This window comes from Lethenteron reissneri, chromosome 66, assembly GCF_015708825.2.
Source record: "Lethenteron reissneri isolate LAM-NWPU_2019-01 chromosome 66, ASM1570882v1, whole genome shotgun sequence".
In the NCBI taxonomy this organism is placed as follows: Eukaryota; Metazoa; Chordata; class Hyperoartia; order Petromyzontiformes; family Petromyzontidae; genus Lethenteron; species Lethenteron reissneri.
In genome coordinates, this window is record NC_083844.1 from 5,833,487 (window position 1) to 5,858,839 (window position 25,353).

The window sequence follows — 25,353 nt, forward strand, 5'->3', positions numbered from 1 at the left end:
AAAGTGCATTTTATAATTCGGAGAGTACGGTAAGTTTGCTGGTAAACTATTTGAGTTCATGATACAATGCCGCTGATATTAGTAAATACACTTTGACTTTATTTACAATTGCAGAACTTGAATAGCAAAGGTTATTCCAGATCCACACGCAACGTAGACAAAGTGGTATACACTTGATTTTGAAGACAAATGCATAGACAAATTGATACAAATTTTTTCATTTTACCAGGTAAGGCCCACTGACCTATGTAGCTGTTTTCCAGAAACGACCTGGCCATCACAAATGACAGCTCAACGAAGTGGCTTATCACATAAAAATGTATAGCAGCCAAATACTCTAAACTCACATTTCTAAATTACAACAACCAGCCTGATTCCGGCGAAACGTCACAGTACTCGAATGGTAAATGTTGTGGGTTTACTCTCCAACACACCGATGTGCTGTACCAGTAATGAATTGGCACATTTTGTTTCCGTGGCAAACCTTTACTAATTGGCTGTGTCGAGTGGGGTGGCAGGTTTGCCACATTTATATTGATTAGATCTAATTAAAAAAAACACTCTATTGTGGATACCAGTGTAGGAAGTTCAAGAATATGAATGGTGGCACTACCGCATGAGTTTTGTCAATGGATTATCCATCTCAACACTTGATGCAGATAGAGCAATATTAATTATATTGGGGGGACGTTGCATTACATTTGTTTTCATTTCGATTAAAATGCCGAATCAAATATCTACAGCATGCAATGCATATGGTTGACCAGACATAATTAAAACACGCATCATTACCGATCTCTATGGGCGTTTTGCTGTTGATGATGAGACCTCTCCACAGTGTCGAGGCCACATTAGTCAAGGTGATGAAATGGGATTTGTTTCCGACCGCTAAGAGTTGACCTGTGGGGAACACACAAATATGTGTAGAAGCTTCACAGATAATCCTATGATGAAATACAGTATCTTTCTCCATTACCATGCCATCTCTCGCGTGCCTGGTTGGCTACGTGTAGTGCTAAAGAAGTTCAGCATACAGCGATGTTGCTCAAAGACGTCAGCAATCATGATTTCCCTTCCATTTAGCTCTGTCCATGATACTTATTCCAGAACGTTGCATTAAATTATCCCAATTAAATATGTTTATTAAAATAGCTTATGTAAACTTTACAAAAAGCTATGTAACTATTTTAGTGTTACCAAATGCCTACCACTGAGCTATGTAGCTATTTTTCAGAAGCAACCTGGCTATCATGAAAAATAGCCCAACGAAGTGGCTTATCATCATCACGTGGAAATTTACAGCAGCAGCCAAAAAAACTTCTGAAATGCATGTTGATTCAAAATTTGGAGGGAAAATATATACTTAATTCACTTTCTTTCTCAGCGTATTGCACCGATTTTGGCAGATCACTCATACATCGGGCAAAGACAGTGTCAGATGGTGAAAGTTTTTGGAAAGAGATTTAAAATGTTAAAGAAGCACTAAGACTGAATGGCCACAATAATGCTCAAATCAACAGCGCAATGAATGCCAAATCAAGATCGAACAACAATACTACTGAAAGTTATCAGATTATCAAAACATTAAAATACCATATCTTGGGAGTTACTGACAAATTAGCCCGTGTTTTGCAAATTCAAACCATTAAAGTGAGGTTTGGTACGGTACACAAAGTTAAAAAACTAGTGTCTTGTACTAAAGATGAATTACCAAAGTTATCAACAGAAGGTGTATATCGGATTAATTGCTTATGCGGTAAGTTTTATATCGGACAGACGGGACGTAACATTAGCGTAAGACTAAAATAACACCAAAGCAACTTTAAATTCTCACACACACAGCTGTCAGCAGTGGCAGAGCATGCTTGCCAACAAGGACATTCAATTGATTTTGATAACGTTGAAGTGTTAGCAGAACTAATTATTACTGGCCAAGATTAGTTAGAATCAATTGAAATTGAGAATAAATATTTTTAATCCTGTGATAGCTATAGACTCAGCGCAGCCTGGAAGCGTATTATTAATTAATACACAACACATATACTGCTTGGATCCTCCTGGTTACACCAGCCCACAGGGGATTATTGTGTCCGTCCGTCCGCCGTGCAGGGAGGGAGGGTTGGGTGGGGAGGGTCGGGAGGGGCTGGTCACCCCGTGGTTCCCTTATAAGACTCAACGTTTAACCTACTCACGCCGGCTTGTGCTCGCCCTCATAGTCGGGCATATTTACGGAATACACCACGCCGCCGTTGACCCTGGCCATTCACCGAGCAACCCAACGTTCCTACCAGCTCCCTCCGCAGGAATGTGTTTACAATTCCTTACAGGTGAGTCACATGCTAAGTGGCTGATTACTGATCTATTATATAATAGCATATCCCCACCTCCGCCTCTGATCTCGAATCCTGATGGGGTTCAACAATGATGACGTCCTCCTGCAATATTTAAGACCGGAAGCAGGTGGATGGCTTCTTTATTCTGCCAAATCGCCCAAAAATGCTCGATAAAATTTTCAGCGAAACGTCTTACTCAAATTGTAATTGTTATGGTTCCACTCTTCAACACACCGGTGGACTAAAGTAGTGAAATATTTGTCTTTTGCCAACGTGACACATTTTTTACTGATTGGCCGTGTCGGGTGGTGGAGTGTTGCGACACTTAGAAATAACGCGATCTAACCCAAAACCTTTATTATGAATAATACTGGTTGCGAAAGCCTACGTGTTAAACTCCTATGGTTTTACATTAACTCCTACAATCGCTGGCTCGCACAGTCACTGGCACAAGAGCCTCTCCAGAGGATGCGTTCTTGACTTACTTCTCCCATGCTGGCCAAACGACTTGAAATAGGTGGGATTATCTCCCCACACAGGCCCAGCGCACGTGACCTGCTCCATCAGTCCAACTGCGGTGTACTCTTTATAGTGCTGGGTGCACACAGGTGTGCCAGTAATGGGAATGAATTTAACCAGCAAACCCTGCGTCGCAAAGTCTGGTGTTGCCAGTCTTTACAGTTCACACCGTGGCAGCATCCCCCTATAGGCCATTATTAATTCGGTAATTATTCGTGCATAACAACACCAACAAACAAATATGTCACGTTATCCTTACTGCCCCTTTACCTTTAACTTCCATGAGCACCGATTCGTGAAATCTCAATTGAACTCCGGGCTCTAGGGTCAGCGTCGCCGACGCCTCCACAGTGATGTCTCTGATCACCTCGTACCCACCATCGACGTATGGAATGACCGTGTGGTTTTTAACCACGCCTCCCAGGACGCCAGCTTCAAGGAATACTGTATCCTCCGTTCGACTCAAGTCGCTGACGTTTCTTGATACTAGGAAGGGAAAGAACACCACCTCCGCACTGCTCTCGTCGTTGATCCGCGCAGCGACGCTTTGATCCGAAACTTGGCCCCACCAGTTCAGAGTTGCATCCACGTACCGCTGAGAATTCCCATTGCGTGCCGATATCTCAAATGTGGCCTCGGGGTTTTCGAAGTAGTTGTAGTGCAGAGTGGGACTCGCCCGTTGCACGATCAGCGATGTCGTCGCCGAATTGTTGGTGAGGTCGTTGTGATAAAATGTGTAGTTTGCCTCTTGATCTGCGGACATCTGTATCACGAAATCTCCGTGGTTATGCTCGAACGTGTTGCCATGAACGTGAATGTAGGAGTGTGCACCACTGTCGCTTATGCTCAAGGCGCTTTGGCGGAAGTCCCGAATGAGGTTGCCGCTAATTTCGAGGTTACTTCGAGTAATCGAAATGTACACGCCATAGAGCCCTCCGACAAACACCGAATCCACAATGCGACAATTGGAAATTGTATACCAGTTGTAGGAATTTAAGGAAAGTGCGTAACTGCTCGACTCCGCGGTGAAATAGCTTGATGAGATCTGTAAAGGTTGATACAAAGTAGGACAAACACATGGGTTATGCAGTGCTGTGTCCAGCAGACTTCTTAAATCTATTTGCTTCAGTTTGTACATCCAAGTTTTGGCCAACCATTCGATAAATGTCAAGTTTAAAATTGGGTAAGTCTCTAATACGAATGCAACTTTACACTGAAGTTTAATTCACAATGCACAAAATAATACAGTGATCATGGGTAATGTAACTGAAAAAGATAAGTGGACAATTTGTATTCTTCATATACAGTAGAATCCCCTCTTAACGAGTTATTTGGTTCCACAAAACTGGTCTAGAAGTGATTTGGTCGTTAAGCGAGTATAAGTTAAAGTCTTAATTTATTCCGATAGCATTGAAACACATATGGTACATTATACACTATATACAACTGCATTCATCACCCCATGATGCAGTCTTCCAGATTGGAGTGGTAAGTATGGTACAATAAATACAGTAACTTTCTACCGTATTTTGTATCTATTTGTGTGTTTATTTATGCAAATTCTACATAGTTAACACATTTTAAAACAAAACAAAACCACAATACCTACAAACAATGTCATGAAATAATGTGAAAAAACAAGGTATTCTAAATAATGATGATGTGATTATCCGGCGCTTTAGAAAATCTGGCGCTCCGCCCTCCCCCCCCCCGGAAGCCGCCGGATAATCCATAATCGACTGTAGTTATCTTTCCACGTGAAACATAAAATAAAAATAAAGTATTTTTACACAACCCTCTGGCTCCACTACTGTCTGGTAACAATTTCAGCAGCATTAATAACAAAAAATCACGAATAGTTCACAAAACGTTCCGCGAATTGAAGAGTAAATTACAAAATAAATTACCTCAATTGTGAAGTCTTGTGCATTATTTATGACAACGGCGCTCCTTCCAAAGTTTGTGAATGTCGACTTTGAAATATTCAATAGAAAATAATAATTCCACATATTCATGTTGATGGCATCGCTTAAAATCCCAGAAAACGTGCAGTTTTCAAATGTTAAATGCATGACTTGAGTACTTTGATGAGGACAAAAACGTTAAGCCGCTTCGGGAATCCTTCACCTTCACGTTTGTCATAGATATGCTCGTGCCCGAAACTTGGAACATCTCGAAATTGGTAATTTCCACCTGCTGGAGCGTCATTTCTGGAAAGACGAGGATGTGAAGAAACATAATTACGTAAATGCGTGGATCCTGCAGTGCTCTCTAACGTGCGCATGTCTTTGGCAACGCGGTAGACTCTCGATTATCCGCATGCGGTTTATCCAATTTGCGGATTAACCACACGCAACTGAGATTTTTTTGGAAATGAATAACTAATAAGCCCAAATTTATTAATTATTAAAACAGTTATACATTGTTATACTTGAGAATGTTGATGAAAAGTCACGTGCTTAAACCGAACAAATGTGTTGCTCTGGTTAATCCGAAATGCATGTGATTGCCTCGACAGTACAGTCGTTACATATCTTTGCAACAGTGAGTGAACTTTGATTGATTCCATTGTCGTGTGTAAATTTCCAGGCTATGTGAAGTGTCAAAGCATCACAACCACCACCACCAACACACACACAGAGACCAGACATCTTGGGGATTCAAATCCATGTTCCAGTCACACGTGACGATTATTTTTATTTTAACGAGGCTTGTTGAGACGAAAAAACTTCAGAACATTTCGAGTAGCTATAAATTATTCCAACCGGCAATTTGAAACATTGTTCTTAAGTGTGTAGTGAGTTTGATGGTTTCAACCCAATCACAGGGATTACTAAAAAAAAAACATCACATAGATGTTCTATGGTTCTTTCGGTAAAGTCACGTAGAGAAAAAATCTATAACACTAAAATAAAAATAAATGAAAATAAAGAGAAATGTGAGTGACTCGATCAAATGAGCTTTGTCTCAGAGTTTGTTAAAAATCTCATGGTTATTTGGAAACCCTCCCCGTAGATGCGGTTAAAATTTGACTTAACTTTCGTGAATGCAGGAATTCACATTCTATGGTTCTTTCAGACAAAAATCACGTATATAGAAAAAATATTAATAAAATACAAAAAATTAAGTGAAATGTGAGTGACTTGATCAGATGAGTTTTCTTGTCTCGGAGTTTGTTATTAATTCCTGCAGTCACGAAAGTTTTAAGTCAAAATTTAACCGCCTCTACGGGGAGGGTTTCCACATAAACATAAGCTTTCTTAACAAACTCCGAGACAAGAAAACTCATCTGATCTAGTCACTTACATTTCATTTTATTTTTATTATTTTATTGTTATTATTTTTTTCTATTTACGTGCCTTTACGAAATAACCATAGAATATAAATTATTGCAGTCACGGAAGGTTTTAGTCAAAATTTAAATCACCGTGATGGTTAATAATTACAGTTTGACGAAATCATGTTTCTCTACTTAATAATAAATTTATTATTGTTTGAAAGTCGCCTTCATGTTTTCCAGTTGTATATTATAGAGTAGTTATTTTTAGATTAATTACGGAGCAGCTAAGCCCTCACTGAAAGCGTTTCACATTTCAGCCTGCCTGAATCTGCCCGAACTGCGCTCCCTGGATAGGCCTGAGCTGCTGCACCATGGATCTGCCCGAGCTGCTGCTCCCTGGATCTGCCCGAGCTGATGCTCCCTGGATCTGCTTAAGCTGCAGCTCAGGCAGATCCAGGGAGTCTCATGTCCATTTAGCTGCAAAACATAGGTATCAGTGGTAAGAAGGAGCTTGCACTTAAGTTTATGCTTATGAACACCAGCTTGGTCGTGTAATGCGCTATAATTCCCTCGCACAATTGTGATGGGAAATTTGAATACATGAATGGATGACCCATTTGACAGTTTGGCTACATACCTTTTGGATGCCATTGGTTCCATGGGATTTACTCAGTTTAATCAGGGCCCAACCCATGATCGCCATAGTATTCGGCCAGGGTCTCAGTTGGGGCCATTAAAATGTAATCCGGACTATGGACTGATAACAGGGCGATTCATTCTGAGATAAAGAGTCTCCCCACCCCTCTCTGATGGCTGGTTTCGGCCTATAAGGCTAATGACCCCTTCTGTATTTCATAATGCCTTATTGGCCCATATTTCCTCTATGACAAAGGTGCCATCAATGAAAGGCTTGATGAGTACAATTTAGTGCTCCGATCTGCTGTTGATAAACTCTCCTTGACGCCATCTTCATGCTCAAGTTATCGCGACCACCCCCTGCTATTCCAGATACCTCAGGACCCTTAAAGTACAACTTAAGACAATGGATCGATGCTGGTGCAGATCTCAGCTCGATGATGATCAAACAACTCTGTCAATGGGCTTACACACGAGCTATTTTCATGGCAAAAAAGTACATCGCTATGAGGATTAACTTGCCAAGGAACCGCCCTGCTGAGCTGTTCAGGATGGTCAACAGGCTGATTCACCGAGACTGTACGTCCATAAAGGTTGTTCCTTCTGAAGAGCGCTGCAAAGTTTTTTGCTAATCAGATCGATCACATGAGAGAGGGTATCTACCCAGAAATTAGTCTTGATCTTAGCTTGGACCCCAGGGCTTCTTTCGTCTTTGATGCATTGTTTACCAGTTCTGCCTGTAGACCTTGTCCAGACCACTGTGGGGATGAAATGGGCCACTTGCAATTTAGATGCCTGTCCCTCTTGGCTTGCTAAGGAGGCCTTTGAGCCACTGATCCCGATGATGACCGAATTGGTCAACTATTCACTTTCAGAAGGAGTGCTCCCGGAACCCCTGTAAAGGGCTTTAGTTGGACCTTCTCTAAAAGAAAACAGGACTGGCTGCCAATATCCTGGTTAACTATTGCCCGATCTCCAATCTTCCCTTTTTATGGAATTATAGAAAGGGTGGCCTCCTCTCAGTTGTGGTCGTATTTTGGAGCCGAGTGCTTCTTTGACATCACTCAATCAAGCTTCAGGGCCCATCATGGAACTGAGTCCGCCTTGGTTTACATGGTAGACGATCTCCTCATGGCAATGGACATGGACTGTATTTCAGCCCTTGTTATATTGGACCTTTTAGCGGCCTTTGATACAATTGATCATGGAATTTTGTTGCGGTGCCTACAGGACCTGGCAGGAGTCATAGGCACTGACTTACAGTGGATTGGATCTTTCTACAGGGCAAACCCCAGCAGGTGGCCTGCTGAACCCTCCCTTCATGGTATTCCTCAGGGGTCAGTCTTATCTCCCCTTTTATTCAATGTCTATGTTAGGTCACTGGGAGCTATCCTCTGGAGGCACGGTTTACAGTGCCATCAGTATGCAGATGACACCCAGATATATATATATATATCCTTCTCAGGTGACCCAGATGCAGCTCTCGCCTGCTCAACAGACTGTCTGGCAGAGGTAGCTGCATGGATGCAGCAGAACTGGCTAAGGCTAAATCCTACCAAGACAGACCCAAACACCTCTATTATGTACAGAGCCAATGATTGTAGGGTCAGAGAGTTGGCCGAGGATGGGTCAGAGCTTGAGGCTCCATTAATTAATGGAGAACGCACTCTCCCTGTAACAGTGGTGCACAACCTAGTTGTACCGTTCAATTGTAGCTTAACCATGCTGTCCTCAGGTTGCTGCTGTGGCCAAAGCAGCGTTTTATCACCTTAGAGTGCCCCGAGGGTTGCGACTCCCCCCTTATCTGCTAATGATCTTGATACACTGGTTCACGCTTTTGTGTCAACATGTTTGTATTACAGAAATGCTTTGTAGACTAAGCTGCCTCGTGGACTAGTTTGGAAACTGCAGCTTGTGCAGAATGCGGCTGCCCGCATGATTCGATGTGTTAGTTATTTCGAGCATATAAAACCAATCCTCTGTGATGTGCATTGGTTATATCTCAGCTATCGCCTGCAATTTAAGTTAGCTGTAATTATTTAGAAAGATAAACATGGCCTTGGTCCTCAGTCCATGCAGTCCCGGCCCTGATAGCTCAGCCTAGATTTATAATTCTATGCTGGGTTGTAGATCTTGAAGTCTCTTCCACCGGATCTCAGATTGGCTTTGAGCACCGAACAGTTCTGAAAACTCTGCAAGTCTATTTTTTTCCTTTTAGCTTTTCCTTGAGTATGCCCCCTCATTTTTATATTTGTATGTATGTCTTGATTTTATAAGTAGGGCTACCTTCGTTTAATTCATGGTTTAAAGTACTGCGATGCCCTCTTTAAATGGGGTCGTTTTTACTAAAAAAAATGTTTTATGAATTGTGGCACATTAGGAATGGGCCACTCTTTTTAATTATTTCCTCGTGCAGCAATGGAGTAGTGTAGTTTTGTGAAGGACCTTATGTGCTGTGCAGTACATCAATGCACGTGTACACCAGCATGCGATACTAAGTCGGGCCTGTAGGTGGCTGGCAGGGTTATTGAGTAACCTGCCTTGAACACCAGTCACATAGTCAATAGCGACTCGGTTGAAAATTGCTGTGTATGACATACGTGCTGTTGCATTTTAGAGATTTTAACAATACATGTGTTTGCTATTGATTTGAAGCACCTGCCGACTGTCCTTCATTTCGAGTGGGCAACAGAATGAATAAACGGAAGGTTGCAACTGTTCCGCAAAAGTTGCAAATTGATTCTTCGTCGTATGACGTGACACTGCGAGCGCAGTCGCGATAACGTTTGAGGAAAACTGATCTGAAAATACGAATGGTCACCAATTCAAATGCCTAATGAAAAATAAATATATTGATTGAGTCTCTCTTAGATTAATACATTTTTTAAAATCTGTTTAGGAATTCGAGTTTATCATAACACACTTAAGAATTACGTGTAAAAATCTAATCAGTGTGTTAACATTTAATTAGGTATAAGTTATATTGTATGCAACATCAATATATGTTATCGTTTACGGGGATTTTGTTGTTTGTAAAGCACGAAATAATCACCTTCACAGTTATTGCATATGATTCCATGCCATGGAACTGAATCAGCAGACAACTTTGACAATTCCTCTTCATCTGGGCTTCCAATGATCAGCTTCCCTAAGAGAGAAGTCAACGTAGATTTGTCAGGATTGACTGATCCAGCACTCACTGATTCACTCCACACACTCACCGATTCACTCCACTCACTGATTCACTCCAGTCACTCACTGATTCACTCACTTACTCAACGATTCACTGTGCTTACTCAGTCACTTCTCTATTCCTCTTCGATCTCTATCACAGGAAGGTTTCTATTCTCATAACCTTCTCTCATTGATTCCTCCACATTTTTATTACATTTTACATATAATTGATATCTCATGAATTTTACAGAATAAAGTAGCCACATATCAATTAATTCATTACATATGACAAGATGAGAGCTTTATAAATTGCTAGGGCACACAAGCAGAGCCATCGCCATATGTGATTTCAAATTTAATGTAATTGTTTTTGTTCCAGCCAGGTCTCCTTGGTCCTCCAGGCGAGTGCCAATCTACTAAAATAATAATCAATAAACAATTTTATTTTACCAAGTGTAAGGCTCCACCAATGAACTGTGTAGTCGCTCTTTTTCAGAAGTAACCCTGACTATTACGATTGATAGCAGCTCAACGAAGTGGTTGATCTTCTTGGTTCTTTCGGTAAAGTCACGTAGAAGGGAAGTAATAAAATAATAAAAATAAAACATAATAAAATAATTCTCACGACGTTTCGGCCACAACGCAAGCAGCCGTCCTCAGGTGAAAACCAGGTCTGTCGAGGCGACAGCGTCTGAATGAAACAGCACACGAGCTTGGAGCATATATATAAGCTGGGCGCCTTGACAAAGGAATTTGCATATCAAGAGGAATTTAGCATATTTATGGGAAATGAAGGAATGTGATTAGTACTACATATGCATGTGCATTATGCAGGTTTAACAGCATCAAAGGGAGAGGATATGGGAAATGCAGGTATGTGAATAGTACTAATTCAGCATCAAAGGGAGGGGGTAGGGGTAGCATTAATAAAGGGAAGGAGTGTTAATAATATGTAGCTGCAGTAACTTAAACCAACACGTAAACAACTAAAGTATGAACTACATAGTATTATCAGTATACTTACTATACTCTACAATAAGCTGAGTTACTAACAGTAAGTAATACATTACAATTCTACGTCGTAAAAATTATATAATATGCTTCCATCTAAACTTTATTCTCTTACATCGCACGAGTCTACACCGTACTATATACTGCCATAGACAAACCCAACATTAAATTATATACTGTATTGCTATAAACCACTCTATACCTTATACATTTTAATATAACACTATGTATTATTCTACCCACCCTAATGTGTATCACACTGCTATATATTTACTATACAATTACGATACTATATATTACTTTGTACATTGTATTAAGCATATAAATGTTATACTATTTGTTATACACTGTACCATTAACCGTCGTGTCAATGGGTGAGTCGTGGGAGGAAACTTGCAGCGGAGCAAATAATCCATTCCCTGCTGTAACTTCTTCTAATGCTAAACGAATTCTGTCTAAAACTAGCTTAGCTCTTATCTCAGAGAAAATCTGACTTACGTGCACCGATCTAGATCAGTTAGACAAGACACTCTACAAATCACACTAATCTTTGAGTGCAACAATGTCCACATCGGATTGGGAACATGTAGATAAAATGACTGCCTCTTCAGCTGCCGCTATGTCGACCAAATGTAAGGACAACTTGATTTCCAAATTCAACCGCCTCTCAAACAAGAAACCGGACCCACACATTGAAAAGCTAGATGTTAACAAAGTCGTAATTAATCGCAGTAACAGTTCTATTTCTGAAGGTCTGAAATCCGTTTTAGCTAAAGGACTAAACTTTGCAGTCACACCTAGACACATACCAGTTAATGATATAATTGCTAGAGTAGATGTAGCTCTCAAGGGCCTGAGTCACATCGCTGCAGACGTAGCAAGATCTGAAATCTCTGCAACCCTCAAAAACGCTAAGATTCCAGCTAGCAACATCAGCAAAGATGAGCGTTTTGAATTAGCTCAATTAAAAAAGAAGGATGAAATTGTCATCCTCTCAGCCGACAAAGGCAATGCCACTGTCATCATGGACAAAACAGAATACAACTACAAAATCCAAGAACTACTCAACGATGGCAGCTATACAAAAATTAAAAGAGACCCCACCAACAGCCTCGTCTCTAAAACCAAGCAAATCATTTCTGATTCAACCGCATTAATTGATCAGACCAAACAGTTCTCGTTGAAACCTTCTGCAGCCAGGCCACCAAGATTATACGGCTTGCCAAAGATACATAAAGAAGATACACCTCTTCGTCCCATTGTCTTTACTATCAATCTCCCCCACCTATAAACTGGCTCGTTTTTTGTCTGAAATCCTTCGGCCTTTCACTGGAAAAACCACCTCTGCGGTACTAAACTCTACTGACCTGGTATCGACAATCAAGGGGATTGCCCTGTCCCCAGACGACCTGCTTGTCAGTTTTGATGTGGTTTCCTTATTCACCAAAGTTCCTGTACCTGACACCATCGCAATCATTGAAGACTTGGTTCATCAAGGACTGAATGCTGGGGTACCCCCCCTGGTGAGACACTGCTTAACCAATACATACTTCACCTGGAATGGAACTTTCTACAAGCAAACTGAGGGCACCCCAATGGCCTCCCCCCTATCTCCGGTTGTAGCCAACATCTTCATGGAGAAATTTGAGATTGACGCCATCCAGACTGCCACTCTACGCCCAACCTTATGGAAGAGGTACGTAGATGACACTTTTGTCATCTGGCCACATGGCCGGCCTGCTCTAGACCAATTTCTCGACCACATCAATTCCATACACCCAGCCATCAGATTCACCATGGAAGTCGAAAAAGATGGCAAGCTACCCTTTTTGGATGTCCTAATTAAAAGGAGACCTGATGGTTCAATGAGCCACTCTGTCTACAGGAAAGCCACCCATACGGATGCTTACCTAAAACCGGATTCCCACCACCATCCATCCCAGAAGAATTCCCTCATCAAGACTCTGTACCATAGAGCCCAATGCATTTCCGCCCAGGAACACATTGCCAGTGAACTCAAACACGTACGCCAAGCTCTTAAGGCTAATGGTTACTCCGACTACACAATCCGCAAGGCCATCACTCCAACCATCAAGAAGGATCCTGTTGAGGAGCCTTTCAAGACCATCACCTTACCCTACATTGCTGGGGTCACAAAAAAGATCTCCAAAATCCTGATTAAACACAAGATCCAGGTCCGATTCAACACAGTACATAAAATCCGTGATCTGGTCCCGTCTGTAAAAGATGTGGTTCCAGACATACAGTACCCTGGCGTCTACAAACTAAGTTGCCTCTGTGGTATCAGTTACATTGGAGAAACCAAACGACATGTCTCGGACCGCATCCGTGAACATAAAGCAGACCTGAAACACGGTAGGACAAACACCTCAGCCGCGGCAGATCACTGTTACAATTCAGTGGGCTCACATGACATTGACTTCTCCAAGACAGAGGTTCTCTGCAAGCCATCTGGCTATCATGAGAGATTCGTTCATGAGGCGATCCACATATACAAACACAGAGACAATTTCAACCGAGAAGATGGATTATGGCTTAGCAATCATTGGAAGGATGTAATAAACCATTTCGGATCTTAACTGATTGTGTTCACGTTTACAGTGACTTTCAGACCGCGTTCCACTCACTGGCATTGTATTCTCCGCAGGGAATGGATTCTTTTCTCCGCTGCAAGTTTCCTCCCACGACTCACCCATTGACACAACGGTCAATGGTACATTGTATAACAAATAGTATAACATTTATATGCTTAATACAATGTACAAAGTAATATATAGTATCGTAATTGTATAGTAAATATATAGCAGTGTGATACACATTAGGGTGGGTAGAATAATACATAGTGTTATATTAAAATGTATAAAGTATAGACTGGTTTTTAGCAATACAGTATATAATTTAATGTTGGGTTTGTCTATGGCAGTATATAGTACGGTGTAGACTCGTGTGATGTAAGAGAACAAAGTTTAAATGGAAGCATATTATATAATTTTTACGACGTAGAATTGTAATGTATTACTTACTGTTAGTAACTCAGCTTATTTTAGAGTATAGTAAGTATACTGATGATACTATGTAGTTTATACTTTAGTTGTTTACGTGTTGGTTTTAGTTACTGCAGCTACATATTATTAACACTCCTTCCCTTTATTAATGCTACCCCTACCCCCTCCCTTTGATGCTGAATTAGTACTATTCACATACCTGCATTTCCCATATCCTCTCCCTTTGATGCTGTTAATCCTGCATAATGCACATGCATATGTAGTACTACTCACATTCCTGCATTTCCCATAAATATGCTAAATTCCTCTTGATATGCAAATTCCTTTGTCAAGGCGCCCAGCTTATATATATGCTCCAAGCTCGTGTGCTGTTTCATTCAGATGCTGTCGCCTCGACAGACCTGGTTTTCACCTGAGGACGGCTGCTTGCGTTGTAGCCTAAACGTTGTGAGAATTATTGTATTATGTTTTATTTTTATTATTTTATTACTTCCCTTCTACGTGACTTTACCGAAAGAACCAAGAAGATGAATCTCTGCAGTCACGAAAACTTTAAATCGAAATTGAAGTGGTTGATATCATCATTGTCGTGTGGAAATGTATTGCAGCCAAATGCTCTAGAATGTGTGGTGATGTTGCTTATAAATGAAGAGGGAAAAAACGGAGGACTCGGAGAAAAATCCATGCAACCACCATGGAGAGAGACAGCAGCAGGTGTCAGAGTTAGGATCGAATCCACGACCTTCTGCATACCAGGCAAGGTAGTTAACATCTCCGAGCCACGGTGGCACCCCAATACCTGCACCTCTGATGGTTTAAATACCGGGATTTTTACGGCCCGGCAATTGCATCAGTAAGGTTGGGAACGCATACGTTTAAGTCCAGGGCAAAGCAGGGTGACAACCACGTCTCTACAATAAAGAATACATATAGATCAAAGGAAAAAGATACAACACACCTTCAATGCGCATGCCAGTTCTACCCATGAAGGTTAGTGAAGCTCCACTTGACAACGACAATACACTTGCAGGTTCCACCAATATGTTGCCAGTAATAAAGTAATTGCCCCTGGAAAAAAAGACACACTTGATTACGGTAAAAATCTACTTCAAAACTGCAAGTTCACTGTTACAAATGTAAATTTTTTTACGTATGCTACTGCATAACCTTGTCCTAATCAGACTGGAAAAATGTATACACGCTTAATGAAATATAATGGACCCTACTTGGAGATAATTACTTACAATTACCTGCTCACGCCACTGTTGGTGAAAAGGTCTGTATGAGATGGTACGGTGCAGAGTGCTCCTGTCGAAGGTATTTGGTCTACTCTTCCAGACTGGCCTGACGTCTGGGAATAGGTGGGTCTACCCACACCACACCCCACCACTCACAATTTGTAGATCAACTAACTTTAGCTATCGCCTCATGATGTTTTAATTAATTACCGTCGAAACGTAACGGTGCTCGAGTTGTAGTCGTGGGTTTACTCTCCAACACACAACCGGGGAGTGCTGAACTAGTAAACGTTGTAGTGGGTTGAACTAGTAACTAATTGGCACGTGTTTTTAAGTGACAACCCTTTACTAATTGGCTGCATCGGGTGGTATGTGGCGGGTTTAACGACACACATTTATATTTACGCGATATAACCCAAAAACCCCCTTATGGATGCCAGGTGGTGTTCAGCTTTTTCTCTCTTTTTTCTTTAGAAGACTCGTGTTTATCTTAACAAGGTTAACCAACCCCCTTTTGCAAAGCGATCCAAAGTAACTGCCGCGTACCTTGGCAGATTCAGCGAGCCGTTTCGTATTGCACCTCCCGTGAAGTTCCCGGTGAACACCGTCTCGCCGGGGCTTCCAATGTGGACAGAGAGGCCCGGGTCTTGGAACAACGGTAACATCTCCACCACGCCGAGGGCCAGGTCGTTGGAAAAGTCCAGGATCCTGGCTCTTGCCCGCAGCTCCTCGGGCACACCCCAGTAGTTGCGATGGGCATTAATCTTGGCTCCGATTTCGTAAAGTGCAGAGCACTTCATTTCATAGGGGCAACCGGGGTTGCTGAAGACGTTGAAGGTGACCGTGGATGCATAGGAGCTGACGGCAACTGCGGCGAGCGGTGCCACGTTGTCAGTCAAGGTGTTGTTGGCGAAGAACGTCAGGAGGTCTATCGCCACCGCGGATTCGCCTGGAACAACAGACGTGAAAGGCGAGGATGACTGTGCTTGTGCCCTGCTTGCCCGAGCACAGAACCGCTACGCTCACACGCGGGCAGCTGCAGAGAGCCTCTCTCTACAGCAGCGGTTCTCAACCGTTTAGTGGCTACTGTTAAGTATGCCCCTTTCGTTGAAAATTTTGTTTCAACCGAGTTTTTTCCCCCCACATTTTTAATCGTCACCACTCGTTCAGAGTATTTGGCTGCTGCTATAAATGTCCACGCGATCATGATGGTGATGATGAGCCGCCAATTCGTTGAGCTGTCATTTTTGATAGCCACGGTCGCTTCTGAAAAAGAGCTACACAGCTCAGTGAGCCTTAACACCTGGATAAATAAAATAGTTTAGGTGGCAATGCTGGGATGCTATGGTAGGTCTTTTTCCAACTGTATCCGAGGTTTCGGGAGCCCATTGAATAATTTGTTCCGTATTGTCTAGGTCATTGGTTCTTAACCTTTCTATGGCTACTACTGTAATATCCCCGTGATGAATTTAGTTTCAACTGAGTAACCCCCCCCCCCCCTTGCCTGACCTAATGCGGTTATGATAAATACATGTCATGAATAATGAACGTCAATATTTTCACCAATTGTCCATTGTGAGGTATCTTAACGAGGTGCTAGTAACTGCAAGCGCATGAAAACTAAACTCAACGGACGCTCTGCACGCGCAACATAATTTGTTCGTCATAATCAACGTTTTTGGGTTTAGATCGCGTTATTTATAAATGTGTCGTAACCCTCCACCACCCGACATGGCCAATCAGTAAAAATGTGTCACGTTGACAAAGACAAATAGTTCACTGCTTTAGCCCACCGGTGTGTTGAAGCCACAACATTTACAATTTGAGTACGACGTTTCGCTGGTAATTGCGATTTAAAGGTTTTTATTAACTTCTCAGCGGGTACAAGGAAAACCAAAGAGAGTACTGAAAACCACTCCTTCCCGGGCGCCCCGGTTGGCCCCTTCGAGTCTCCGTCACATACGCGGGCTCCACCCACATACAATGCAACAAAAAAAGCTCGCCGCCATAACGCACACCGCCCCGTTCCCCTTATTTACATTCATCACCACCATTCACCCATGCGCTGCTCCATCACATCGCCTTCCCCCGATCGAACACGTACATTCCTTGCCCACACGACTTAGCAGGCCGGCTAAAATGTGCATGGCCATCCTTCACTATCCCTTCCCTATACCCGCCGGTCCCCTCGCTACCCCACCCCGGGTAGGGGCCACTTCCACTTCACACCTGCGGCCTTGTATCCCAGCCTAACCCGGTCTACTTCCATCACCCTTTCTAGCAACCTCCTTGCCCAGTAGCACACCTCCAACGGTGATATAGGGGACCCATCCAACTATTTTCTGCGAGCTCCCCACAAGGCCTCCTTTGTCGCGCCTATTATGGCCCATGTTCGATCTCTGTCATCTCCCCGCACCTCCCTTAAGACTCCCCACATAATGTCCCGACTTATCACCTGCGACGGGTAAAACCAGGACAACAGCGGACTGCTCAGTCTCCACACCTCCTGTGCGAAGGGACACTTCACCATGACGTGCACCGCATCCTCATCTGTGTTGCAGCCCCTCGGGCATTTGGGCGAACGTGCCATTTGGCGAGAAAACATGAAGCCCCTCGTCTCCAATCTATCCCACACCGCCAACCAGGACAGATCTCTCTGTTCTTTTGTGAGCGCCGTTGATGAAGTGTTCCTCCACACTTGACGGTACATAGTCCTCTTCGCGCCCATCACCCCCTCGCAGGCCTCCCCTTCGTTTACTTTGGCCAATACCTCCTTGGAGTTCCACGGTCCCCCTCTCTGACTCAAATTGTACACTTTTATGTAGTCACCCACCGCCGCATTCAGCCATCCTTGTGGCCAGGCCAAGGGCGTGCCCGCCGGTAATTGGGTCATCCCAAGCCCCCTCAGGAGCCACATCAGGCGATACCTTAAATAACATGCGGCCTTCCCCCGGGGCTCTTCGGAAAAGAATAACCTCAAAGTGTTGCACACAAAAATTGAGGACAGCACACGTGCAATATTTGGGGCACCCTTCCCCCCGTTCTCGACGCGTTTACACATCACCACCCTCTTCACTCTATCCATCCCGCCTCCCCAAATGAATTTAAATAACAGCAATTCCAGGATTCTTGCCTCCCTCCTACCTGGCGGGTACACATATGCGAGGTAGTTGAGTGTTGGTAAAACCACCACCCTCACTACCAGAATCCTCCCTTCCATCGTGAGCCGTCTCCCGGCCCACTTGCCTAACTGTCCCTTTACCTTTTTTATCCTCCCGTCCCAGTTTCGTTCCGCCGACCTCTCTCGGCAAAAGGACACTCCCAAGACCTTGACTTCCTCCGTCTTTATCCCCAACTCAGGCGGCCGGCCCTCAAATAGTCTCGGGTCCCCGAAGGCCATCAATTCGCTCTTCCTCGCATTCACCTTCAAGCCGGAGGCCAGGCCGAAGCGGTTTGTCTCCTTCATGGCCCCCCACACTGATGCCACGTCCCTACATAGCACGACTACGTCATCCATATATAGCGCCACCTTCCCCTGTTCCTTATTCCCGGGGATGGTCACTCCCTTAATCTCCTCATTGTTTCTTATTGCCTGTGCAAGGGGTTCCATACACATTACAAATAGAACCGCGGACATCGGGCACCCCTGTCTCACCCCTGACTCTACTGGAATTGTCCCTGAGAGCTCCCCATTTATCAGTAGTCTGGTCTTGAGCCCTTAGTAAAGACGCCTCACCCAATCGACCAAGGGTCCCCTCACTCAAGATCCAGGCTAAGAAGCCCTAGGGGGCATCCCCTCTCTCCTTCTACCTCTATTGCCTCCCTTAATAAAATCAGGGAGTCCGAAATCCTTCTTCCTGGCACCGCACATGTCTGGTCGGGTTCGACTACTCCCTCCACCACCTTCCCCCAGGCGCGTCGCAGCTATTTTTGCCATAATCTTGTAGTCCGAGTTCAGGAGCGTAACTGGACGCCAGTTTCCCAACTCTCTCCAGTCCCCCTTCTTATACATCAGTATGATGAGCCCCTCACACATTTCTTCTGGCACCAGTCCACCCTCCAGCATTTCCCTATACATCTGCAGCATGTCCCCTTTCATTAAATCCCAGAATGTAATATAGAATTCTGCTGGAATTCCATCCAGTCCTGGCGTCCTATTCTTATTCTGCCTCCTCACTACCTCCTCCACTTCCTCCATCTGGATCCTCCCTCCCAGTACCTCTGGGTTCTTAACCTCATGTCTTAGCTCCCCTAGTAGTGCCTCCCTTATTCCCTTATCCGTTCCCTTCCTCCCATACAACTCCCCATAGTACTCCTCCGCTATCTCTATCATACCCTTTGTCGTTGCCTGCCTGCCTCTGACCGGACTCACCAATTCCCTAAGTGTGTTGTCTCCTGCCTTGCATTTCTTAAAGAAGAAACTCGTACATTTCTCTCCCTGTTCCGTTGCCCTGACTCTTGCCCTGTATGCCATTTGTTTGACTCTTTTCTCCAATACCGAGGATAACCTTCCCTTCAATCTCCGTATATCCTCACCCACCGGGAATCCCAGCTCAAGTAACCTGTGCTTCTCGATTCTAGCGTTCCACAGCTGCAGTTCCCTGTTTACACTCCTCCTTCTACTATGTGTCTGGAAGAGGGCCTTTATCCGGCCCTTCACCATGCTCCACCACTCCACCCTCGTGGCAAAGCATTCCTGCAGGGTCGTCCAGTCTTCGTACTTCCTTACAAAGTCTTCCACGACCCTTCTGTCTTCCAACAGGCTTACATTCATTTTCCAGGTTCCCTTCCCCATCTTCAGGCCACCTGGAATACCGAGCTTTGCCTTCACCAAATTGTGATCTGACAAGGGGAAGGGTTCCAGGTCAGCTCCATCCACCTTCACATTGGCAGACACAAAGATGAAATCTATTCGTGATTGCGTTCTACCGCCCTTATCCGACCATGTGTATCCCGGTCTCACCGGGTGTACCTTTCTGAAGGTATCAGTCATTTTAAAATCCTCTATCAGCTCCTTCAACTTCCTAGAGGAAGGGTCGAGCCTCCTCCTCCCAGCCACCGATAATAGGTCTGCCAGGCACAACGGGCAGTTAAAATCACCCCCCCATTATGACTTGCCTTCTCGTCACGAGCAGGGTCGCTACATTATTCCATAGGTCCACTCTTTCTGTGCACGTCGTGGGGGCGTACACTTTTATTAGTCTCAGGTTTGCCTCTCCATAAGACACGTCCACATAATGGAGGCGGCCCGGGATCACCTCTTGGGACCCGACTATCTGTATACCCCTCCTGCCTAGGAGGGTAACCACCCCCGTGCATCGATTTTCATTACTCCCGGACCAAAAGTAGTAGCCATCCCAGCTCTCCAACAGCACCTCCCGGCCCAGGGTGTATGGTAGGTGGCATTCCTGGAGGAAGACCACCTCCCACTTGGTAGCCTGTAGCAGTTGTATTATTGCTCCTCTTCTCCCCTTTCCCTTCAAGCGCCTCACATTTACGGACGCCACGGAAAGTTCCATGTTGGGATGTGTCTCAGTCCGAAGCGGCCTTCTCCGCTCGCCCTCCATAACCGTCTTCATTCGCCAGTTCCCGCAATTTCATTTTGCCCCTTGTTCTCAAGGGTTTCCCCCTGCGCCGGCTCTCCACCCTTTCCTCCATCCCCTCCCTCGAGGCCTCTGTGTCCAGCGAGGAGTCCGAGGATTCCGTGCTGCCTAAAGGGGCACCTCTTTTTGGGGCTCTCCGTATCCTCCTTTTCCTTCCGATTGGTCCCTCCCATGTCTCGCTACCGCCTTCCTCCTGCTGTCGTTCCCCTTTTCCTTCATCCTCCTCCACCGCCTCCGCCCAGTCTTCCACAGTCGTCTCGGAGATGCTGCCCATGCCGTCACTCCCCTCCCCCGCCAGCCCCTCTTCCTGCTCGCTCGATGTCGATTCTGCTCTTTTTGCATGCCTCTCCCCTTCTCCCCCTCCATCCGTCGCTGGTGGCTGCTGCTTAGCCACCTCCCCACGTCTTTCCGTCACCAGTTCCTTATCCGGGTCCAGTTTGGTCCTACCCCCTTCCTCATCCCTCGCTCCTCCTACCCTATACGCCCTAACCTTGTTGGCGTACGACTCCGGACAATTTTTGTACAGATGTTCTCGGCTACCGCAGAGGTTACATTGTGCCGGAACACTGCATTCTTCTACCTCGTGGTCCAGTACCTTGCATCTATAGCAGACTTTTGTCTTGCACACTGCAGCCAGGTGACCGCTGCCCCCACACCTCCTACACAGTTTAGGTTGTCCGGCATACACAACATATCCCCGGTTGCCTCCTATGTTCAGGGCACTCGGGATGTGTCTCAAGGTCCCTCCCACTGTTTTCAGCCGCACCCTCCATTGTCTTGCCCCTGTCCATATCCCCACTGAGTCCCTCACCTTTTTACAGCCCGACAGTACCGAGCAGTGCTGTCTTAGCCAGACCTCCACGTCGTGGTCATGTAGGGCTTCATTGTATAGGAAAATAGTCACCACCTTCGTGTCCAGCTCTGATAACAGTTGTAGCTTCATTGATATCAATGGCTTCTCCTCCGCCTTTTCCTCGAAGCGGGTCATAAATCTTTGTAGTAGGGGGCTTGAGTTGAAGCTTACATCAAACGCCCTCCCTCCTGGCAGAGTTATCAAACAGTACAAGTCTGTCGGCTCTACTTGTAGCAAGCCCATCATTATTGACCGTACAAAGGTCGCTCGGTCGATGGTCACTTCTTCTGCTACCTCGTCCTTCATCATTACTCTGACGCAATTATGTCGTTTGACATGAGGTGGTGTCAGACTCACCCCTGCCCCGCCTCGCCATTTCCCGTCTCGTTCCCGGGGCCTCCCAGCTCCCACCGGTCCAGCGTCCACTGTCGCGTTCTCCCTCCGGGCCTCCCCCTGCCCCAGGGTTGCTGGCGTCTCTCTGGCTTCGTTCCCCACCCTCCGCTCGGGGGCACCCGCATCTCTGCGTCCGGACGCCGTACCTTTTTCTCCTCGGCCTCCCTCACCCACTCCATCAGCTCCCGCCCTCCCATCCAGTTCCTCCATCCTCTCCTTCTGCCGTGCCTCCACCACGTTCCCCTCCATCCATCTCCATGCCTCCTCCATGCATCCCCCTGCTGCCAGCGGGTCGGTCTGGTTGCCCCAGTCCCCTCCGGCAGCGTAGGTGGTGTCGGTGGCCCTCTGCTTTCGCCGCGTCTTCTTCTTGTCTCCTGCAGTCACCGTCTGGCCGACTCTGTCGTCCCAGGCTCCCTCAGCAGTGCAGGTGGCATTCATTTCTCTTGACGCACTCCCTGCTTCCTTTTCATCTGCTGCGAGCATAAGCTGGGCGGCTCGGTCATCCCGGTCTCCTTCAGCAACTCGGGTGGCCCTCGTGGTCCTTGACTCTAGCCATTTCCCCTCTTCGTCTGTTGCGATTTCCGTCTCCATTCTCCAGCAGTCCCCACTTCTTGGCAGCGTGGTCATCCCTGGCCACACGGTCAGGGCCCTCGCAGGCCTCGGGGCTGGTGGCTAGGTCTCACTTGAGATCCGGACGGGCTGGAAGGATCACCTCGATGCTCCTGGTGTCTCCCCTGGCAAGCCAGGGCGGTTTCCCCCTCATCGGGCAATTCGCCAGAATGGTGAGGCTCTGCTGTGTCTCCCGCTCTTATATAGAGCAGCAGCAGGGTGACATCATCATTAACTCATTAACTCATCAGGTGCAAAGATTCAAGGGGGGAGTGATTGTAATTATATACTAGATTAGTAATCAGGCAGTTGTTACGATGCGAGTTGTAATCTACAACTCGCATGCGAGTTGTAATCTACAACTCGCATCGTAACAATAGCCTGATTACTAATCTAGTATATAATTACAATCACTCCCCCTTGAATCTTTGCACCTGATGAGTTAATGAGTTAATGATGACGTCACCCTGCTGCTGCTCTATATAAGAGCGGGAGACACAGCAGAGCTTCGCCATTCTGGCGAATTACCCGATGATGCTGGATGCAATTACCAGCGAAACGTCGTACTCAAATTGTAAATGTTGTGGCTTCAACACACCGGTGGGCTAAAGCAGTGAACTATTTGTCTTTGTCAACGTGACACATTTTTACTGATTGGCCGTGTCGGGTGGTGGAGGGTTACGACACATTTATAAATAACGCGATCTAAACCCAAAAACGTTGATTATGAATAACATTGGTCGCGAAAGCCTACGTGTTAAATAATTTGTTCGTGCTCGCTGGCTACTTTTGTAAACCCGCATTTTTTACGATCAGTAAGTTTAGAAACGTCTTTTGCATCGTTCTAGGTTACCACATGGATTGTAAATGTTATCGTATTTTATATTGGCAGATTCACACAACATGATTTTTCACCAATGACTTCCATGTGTAATATAATTTCACACATTTATAAATCACCTCATCACGTTACCTCCTGGGACATTGCCAGGTACCCCAGGGGTCCGCCTCAGAGCGCCAGTTGAGAACCACTAGTGTATTGTATAATGTAGGGTATAGTGGTCTAGTGTATAGTAGTGAAGTGTATAGTCTCGTGTATAGTAGTGTATTGTGTTGTATATAGTAGTGTAGTATATTGTATAGTAGTGTATTGATTCGTGTATTGTACAGTAGTGTATAGTCTAGTGCATCGTATGTAATGCCCATCAAGTACGATATAATTTTACACATTTATAAATCACCTGTTACAATTGTAGAGGATGTTTGGGACATCCTTACACACATACACCACATAACCACGGGTTAATGGTCAGCGGTCACAGTAGCACTGCCGTGCATGACACGCAATCCGACTATTAAGTGGAGAACACTCTGATCGGATTGGTACGAGAAGGATTATAAAATGCCAGGAAAACCCGAGAAGAGGATTGGCGGAAAAGGGGGGAGATGAGCTATTAAAGGGAATGGAGTTGGAGGGTTCGGGGTTGTTTTTTGATGACGAGTGGAAGTGTGATGTGAGTTGGTGTTGAAAATAAAGATCCCTCTTAACCAGCTCAAGTCTCCTCTTCATCTGGTGGTAGTGGTGGGATGTCTCGACTTAGTTGACGTAAACTCCCACGAAGGGAGACTCAAGCCAAAGACCCTCTCGGCGCCCAGGACAAGCGCTGCCCCGAAATGGACCCGCTGAGTCGGGACTCGTTTCCCGGCTCTTCGACAGGAACCGAAGCAGCCGCTCGACCGAGATGGGCGTCTTCATCCACCAACCCGGCGGAGCAGTTTCATCGCTGCCGTAATAGACTATCTTCCAGGGATCGGAGGATGGATCTACTACTGGACGCAGTGACATTGCTGCTTCACAAGCTGGGGCTCGAAGGGGGGCGACTGGGGGAAGCTGCGGTGGCCGCACCACCCCGGCAAGGAGGCGGAAGCTCTGGCCCACCCCAACAGCCAGCAGCGGGCGAACCTTCATTGACGCCGCTGACGGTGCGTTCAGCGTGGGAACAGGGAGCAAGTGCTGTCCCGTCTTCCACGATCCTGCCAACAGTGGAGCAGCCAAGTGAGCAGGGGGCAGCAGAGAGAAACGGGGCCAGGATCTGAGCCACGTACCCAACAGAGCGACCCGAAGAAAATGGATGGGGGTGGGGCCGCCAGTTGAGCCCGGTGGAGAAATTCGTCAAGAACAGGACAATGGCGTGCCTTTGTGCGCCAATTTGAGGCTGCGTGCCGGGCATAGAGATGGACGGAGGAGGGGGCGCTGGGGGCACTACCCACCACCCTGGATGACTCGGCGATGGCAGTGTTCTGCCGGATCCCACTCGTAGAGAGAGGATCCCTGCAAATGGTTTTCAAAAAGATGGCGGAAGTATTTGATCCTCCATCCTGGGCTCGTCAGAAGTTCAAAAACCTCAGCTCGATGAGGCGGCCCTGGACTTGCTGGTGGCGGTGCATCTACCCCGAGTGGCTGAGACACTGGAACCAACTGAGGCACACGCAGCTGGTAGAAGCTCATGAAGGAGAAGTGGTGGCAGCCCTGCAACGACCTACGAGAATGCCCTGGGGGGCCGAGCAACAACGCCGACATTGGGTACCTAGGGACGCGGGGGTGATGCTCTCGCATGGGGATGAGGTCATCTGCCATCGCTACAGTCATGAGGAGCACATCGCCCGTGGGTGCTGTA

At 45.7% G+C, this 25,353-nt stretch overlaps 1 protein-coding gene across 5 annotated transcripts in view; it reads right to left on the reverse strand.

Annotated features, from left to right (window-relative positions):
* The window catches only part of LOC133359837 (uncharacterized), a 145,523-nt gene that overhangs the window by 64,881 nt on the left and 55,289 nt on the right, over positions 1 to 25,353 (reverse strand). For 4 of the 5 annotated variants that reach the window (XM_061578387.1, XM_061578384.1, XM_061578383.1 and 1 more), the window contains exons 14-19: positions 15,764 to 16,166; positions 14,938 to 15,047; positions 9,821 to 9,916; positions 4,760 to 5,062; positions 3,123 to 3,897; positions 793 to 900 (exon numbers count right to left, since the gene is read on the reverse strand). Coding sequence is in view for 4 of the 5 variants with exons in the window: in XM_061578384.1 (XP_061434368.1) it covers positions 4,908 to 5,062; positions 9,821 to 9,916; positions 14,938 to 15,047; positions 15,764 to 16,166 (764 nt within the window). In the remaining variant the exon portion in view is untranslated. The remainder of the gene's footprint in view (positions 1 to 792; positions 901 to 3,122; positions 3,898 to 4,759; positions 5,063 to 9,820; positions 9,917 to 14,937; positions 15,048 to 15,763; positions 16,167 to 25,353) is intronic. The other variant, XM_061578386.1, reaches the window with a different exon arrangement.